The sequence below is a fragment of the Saccostrea cucullata genome, unplaced genomic scaffold, assembly GCF_032062105.1.
Source record: "Saccostrea cucullata isolate Sc308-1 unplaced genomic scaffold, CSIRO_AGI_Scuc_v1 ctg21478, whole genome shotgun sequence".
Classification (NCBI taxonomy): Eukaryota; Metazoa; Mollusca; class Bivalvia; order Ostreida; family Ostreidae; genus Saccostrea; species Saccostrea cuccullata.
This window is the reverse complement of record NW_026932694.1, coordinates 1-5,195: the sequence shown is the minus strand read 5'-3', so window position 1 is coordinate 5,195 and position 5,195 is coordinate 1. Positions and strand designations below refer to the sequence as shown.

At 35.9% G+C, this 5,195-nt stretch overlaps 2 protein-coding genes across 2 annotated transcripts; both read left to right on the top strand.

The window, feature by feature from the left end:
• Positions 1 to 1,680: 1,680 nt before the first annotated feature.
• On the top strand, positions 1,681 to 2,463 carry LOC134235827 (histone H1-delta-like). Its single transcript, XM_062717997.1, has one exon. The coding sequence runs from the start codon at positions 1,741 to 1,743 to the stop codon at positions 2,341 to 2,343; it is 603 nt and encodes a 200-aa protein (XP_062573981.1). The 5' UTR covers positions 1,681 to 1,740; the 3' UTR covers positions 2,344 to 2,463.
• A 527-nt stretch (positions 2,464 to 2,990) lies between these two features.
• LOC134235826 (histone H3) lies at positions 2,991 to 3,820 on the top strand. The gene has a single exon (XM_062717996.1). The coding sequence runs from the start codon at positions 3,223 to 3,225 to the stop codon at positions 3,631 to 3,633; it is 411 nt and encodes a 136-aa protein (XP_062573980.1). The 5' UTR covers positions 2,991 to 3,222; the 3' UTR covers positions 3,634 to 3,820.
• Positions 3,821 to 5,195: the final 1,375 nt, after the last annotated feature.

Here is a 5,195-nt window from a genome sequence, read left to right as displayed (position 1 = left end):
AAAAAAAACAAAAAAAAAAATGTCAGGTTCTGGAACCCTGTTGGGTGGCCAACGGATTTTATCATATTCCTGTTTCTACCATATTACAGATGTTTGCCTTTTAACTGCGTCATTAAATCTAAATCTTTTGGGGACTGTTATTTAACATAAATAACACTTATATTTCAAATTCCCAAATTTTAATAATCGAAAATTACCTTTAATTTTATTTCTTTTTTATCAAATCTTTACTAGGACAATGTGAAAATGTTCACTTTAAACAGTAACTGCCGGTTAATGTTCGCCGGTTTGTTAACATAATATTTCAATCAAATCAAAAAAAACACGACATCGTTTCGGTTGGTTAAAATAAAAAAGTTAATAAAATAAAATGCCCTTTCATTTTCTGGGGTATAAATGTAGAAAGAGAAAAAGAAAATGAAGACCCCTGTTTTAGCTATTAAGACTTCAGCGGAAAGATGATGAAGCAACGCGGCCCGAAATTACATCATTACATCAATCTTGCCCCGATAAATGTTACCCTTGAAAAATAATTAAAATTATCAAGTGTAATTTCTAAGGGAATAATTGGGCAAATAAATGCAAATTAATCAATGTTCATACATTTGTGTATATAAATACATGTATTTAGAGTAACATGTAAATCTTTCAGAATTATTGAACAATAGAGAGAAAAGACGTCCATCCTCCGCAGCATAAACTAAATCAGACGCACACGTATATCTAAAATGTGAATTTTGTTTAATAATAGTAACAATTATAAAAATAAATAAATAAAAGTGATAAAAATCTTTTCTGACTACACTATAACTTGGACAGATATACCCCAGGTGAAAAGAAAAAAAAATCGTGTCATATATTTTGCTGCTTTCTAAATATATTGTCTTTGTGTTTTTTTACGGCCAAAATGATTATTAAATAAAATGATATTAAACAAAACAAGACATTTGCATGCATGTATGCATGCTGTAAGTTATAGAATATCATCTGCTCACGGAGAACAGTTTTCCGTTTAAGACTGGGACAATTCAATTTTAAAGTCGGACCTTTTATTAAATGTAAATCATCTCGTTAATTTATTTTCCTGTCTTTTCCTTTTGTTAATTTTTGTTCCCCTTTCCTTTATATTGTTGTGTATGCCTTCTGCACTGAAATATGAATCAGAAAAACCACGACAAAAATAAGGCTTTTGAATGAATCTCGATGTCATTATATTTCCATGCGTCTACTGTCTCACGTTTGGCACACTTTCTGTGTTGATTTCTCACAGTTTGAGGGCGAATTGATAATATCTGCAAGACTTGAAGATTCAAAGGGCATTTTTAAAGCTATCTCTTGAAATTTTTCACTTAAATCGTAACTGATAATCGTCGTTTCAAGCACATTTTTCAACTTTTATCGTACCACGAAGTTCCGAGACAAAGGTTCAGATGCCCATTTTCCTGAATTTGAGCACAGTATTAAGAAAGAATTTAAGAATGTAAATAGATAACATGTTAAAGAGATGACTGCAGGTTAGGACTCTGCCTATATTTTGCGATCAAATCCATCTGCCGAGTTGCAGCGCGGATGCAAATACCCTTCTTGAAACACACGATACATGAACGTACATCGACCTCGGCGAACTGGATGTTTTCTCGGGGGTCCGCGCTCGGTGTAAACAAAAGCAGCAAGTGCGAGTGACCGAGCTATTTCATTCCCAGCTGTTCCCGAGAAGTAAACCATTATCCCGAAGTAGCCATGGCAGATTCCGTTGCTCCAGCCAAGTCTCCAGCTAAGAAGAAGGCCACAAAGCCTAAAGTGCCTGCTGCACACCCCAAGTACATAGACATGATCAGCGCCGCCGTTTCAGCCCTGAAGGAACGCGGGGGCTCATCCAGACAGGCCATTCTCAAGTACATCATGGCCAACTACAAAGTGGGCAACGATGCTAATTTCGTCAACGCTCACCTGAAAATGGCCCTGAAGAATGGTGTTAAAAAGGGTGCTCTCAAGCAGGCTAAGGGTACAGGCGCCAGTGGCTCCTTCAAGCTTGGAGAAAAACCCAAGACCGAGAAGAAGCCTAAAGCCAAAAAGGTTGCCAAACCCAAGGCAGCTAAACCTAAGAAGACCGCTGCTAAGCCCAGGACACCCGCCGGTGAGAAGAAGGCCAAGACTCCTAAGAAGAAGGCAGCAGCAGCAGCCAAGAAACCAGCCGGACCCAAGAAAGCCAAATCTCCCAAGAAGAAGGCGACACCCAAGTCCCCAAAGAAGGCTGCAACCAAACCCAAGAAGGCCAAGACTCCTAAGAAAACAGCAGCCAAGAAAACCAAGACACCCAAGAAGGCAGCAGCAAAGAAATAAGCAGTCTGAGCATCCCTGTCAGTCTGCATCCAAGCTTATTAAAAAAAAAAAGCCCTTTTCAGGGCTACCAAAATTTTCAGAAAAGATACCTCAGTTACAGTCGTTAGAAAATGTTTCAACATGTATCTCTATCTCATATTCTATATTTTGTTAAACAATTTCAAATGCAGCATGCCCTCTTGAACAACAACAAAATAAAAGTATTTGAATGTATATATTCCTGTAAAAAGAGAGAGAGAGAGAGATTTCATAATGATAATATTTAGAAACAGAGAGCATGATTTCCTATATCAATGCATTAAATGCAGATATGATTTTATAATGAATAAAATCCTTTTTGATAAGCATTAATTTTATCAAAATAGAAAGGTTTGTGTTTGTTGATACATTAAATGAGACATTTTTAGGATGAAAACTACTGCTCTGTGGGGAAAAGCAGGTAATCCAACAACAAAATGATAATTATAAAATAATTATAAAATATAATAAAATGATAAATTAAACAAAAATAAATAAATAAAAAACCACGGAAGAGTATATCTTTTATTTCAATCATTTGAATTATCATTTGATGTCTTAGCTGCACACCTTGTCCAATAAGTCATAAAAACATTGAACTGTCATAATACCGTGATTTTTAAAAAGAAGCACAAAATTCTGTGCAAAATGTGGATCGAAATGATTTCAGCAAAGACCAATCGAAACACGCTGTGCTTAGCTAATCACACGGTGCCTTGTATAACACAGGGACCAATTAAAAACATTCTTACTACACGCGCGTTGATTTCAATGTAAGATCGGATCCGCAGGTCACAGAACAGTATAAAATTATACCTGACACGGCGTACCAATCATTCATTTGATCTGAACTCAGAGAAGATGGCACGTACCAAGCAGACCGCAAGAAAATCTACTGGAGGCAAGGCCCCACGAAAACAGCTGGCTACCAAGGCAGCCCGCAAGAGTGCACCGGCCACCGGTGGGGTGAAGAAACCACACAGATACAGGCCAGGAACTGTGGCTCTCCGTGAGATCAGGAGGTACCAAAAGAGCACCGAGTTACTCATCAGGAAACTCCCATTCCAGCGCTTAGTGCGTGAAATTGCCCAGGATTTCAAGACCGATCTGCGTTTCCAGAGTTCCGCCGTCATGGCCCTTCAGGAAGCCAGTGAGGCCTACCTTGTCGGACTCTTCGAGGACACCAACTTGTGTGCTATCCATGCCAAGAGAGTGACCATCATGCCCAAGGACATTCAGCTTGCTAGACGTATCCGCGGCGAACGAGCTTAAACACCCTAATCTTGTCTAAGACAAACAAAAACGGCCGTTTTCACGGCCACCAAAACTCCTTAGAAAAGATACCTTCATAATACATCACACCAGAAACGTATATTCTTTGTACACAATATAATTCACTTGCAAAGATACACATTCATAGACACGCCAGTTAAAAACTTATTATCGATATGATTCTATAACCTACAACCTCATTGATCATATAATCCAATATTTCGATGACTGGCCTATCATCAAGAAAAAGTTCAGTTTTCCTGTGTTTAAACGTATTAATCTATGTGTTCGGGGGGACTAACTTATGATATTGTTTGATACGATATATCTATATTCTTACATTCAATGGAATCATCAATTAAAAAGTTATATCTTAAAAATGAGGCGTTTACATTAAATACATACATGGATTGCCACAAAAGTATGATAACGGTTTATAAACATTGATCAACAGATGTTACAGAGGGGCTTTGTAACACAATTTTTAAAACATTCAAACACAGAGTTTTTAAAGTAGGTTTTTTGAATCGGAATGAAGTAGATCAATAAATTTTACCATAATAGGCCTTGCATAGAAATAGAAACATATATATATATTTTTCTCTTAACTCAACATTAAAAAATACACATTAGAACAAAATGACATTCATCTTTTGATTTCGTTCCAAATACAAAATAGGCATTTTCGTTCATTTGTGGAACCAGAATCGATGCGCAAACAACGTGAAGATAATCTGAGTCTACTCAGTGCTGTTCTGTGTTTTGCATAATATATGTATACAAGTGAGATATTCAGCCTGGTCTGGTGCATAGTCGGGTTTAGATATTTAAGCAGTTTTAAAGGATGAACACTTTCTGTATTTACTCTGAGTTGAATGTAGGTGGGGACAACCAAACAAACGAAAAAGAAAAAAAAATCTTTACAGAAGGAATATCATTGAATCTCCTAACTGTATTTGTGGTCTAAATGAGGATGTTTATCATATTTTTCTTTGTTTGTAAAAGATATATAAGAGCAAGAAATAAGCTTTTTTGACCAACTTTTAAAGCTGGACGAATCGATTTAAATAGACACACATCTGCTGTTATGGGGTACTGACACTTTATATATCCTATGATATGAACTGTCTTATATTTTCAGCAGTTCACAAATTTATCAATGAATCTGGAAGATTTAATTAACATTTTAATTTATTAATCTTACTTGTTAATTTTATATACTTAAATCTGTTATTATTGTGACAATTATACTAAATGTATCAACTTTACTAACACCAGGAGAAGAACTTGTAAGTTGTAATAACTTGTTTCTGATCCCTTTGAGTTAACAATAAAATATGTTCAAATCAAATCAAAAAAGAAAACAACGGAACTATCGGCTTTCGGCTCTGTTTAAAATATAAAACGTTAAAATAATAATAATAATAATGAATGGACTTTTCATTAACTGACTCGGGGGAAAAAAAAACCCAAAACCAAAAAACAGATTATGATAATTTAGAACGAACTTAAACTGTCTGTAATTATGCAAGGCTGCTGGAAATGAGTGAATGAATGCAGAG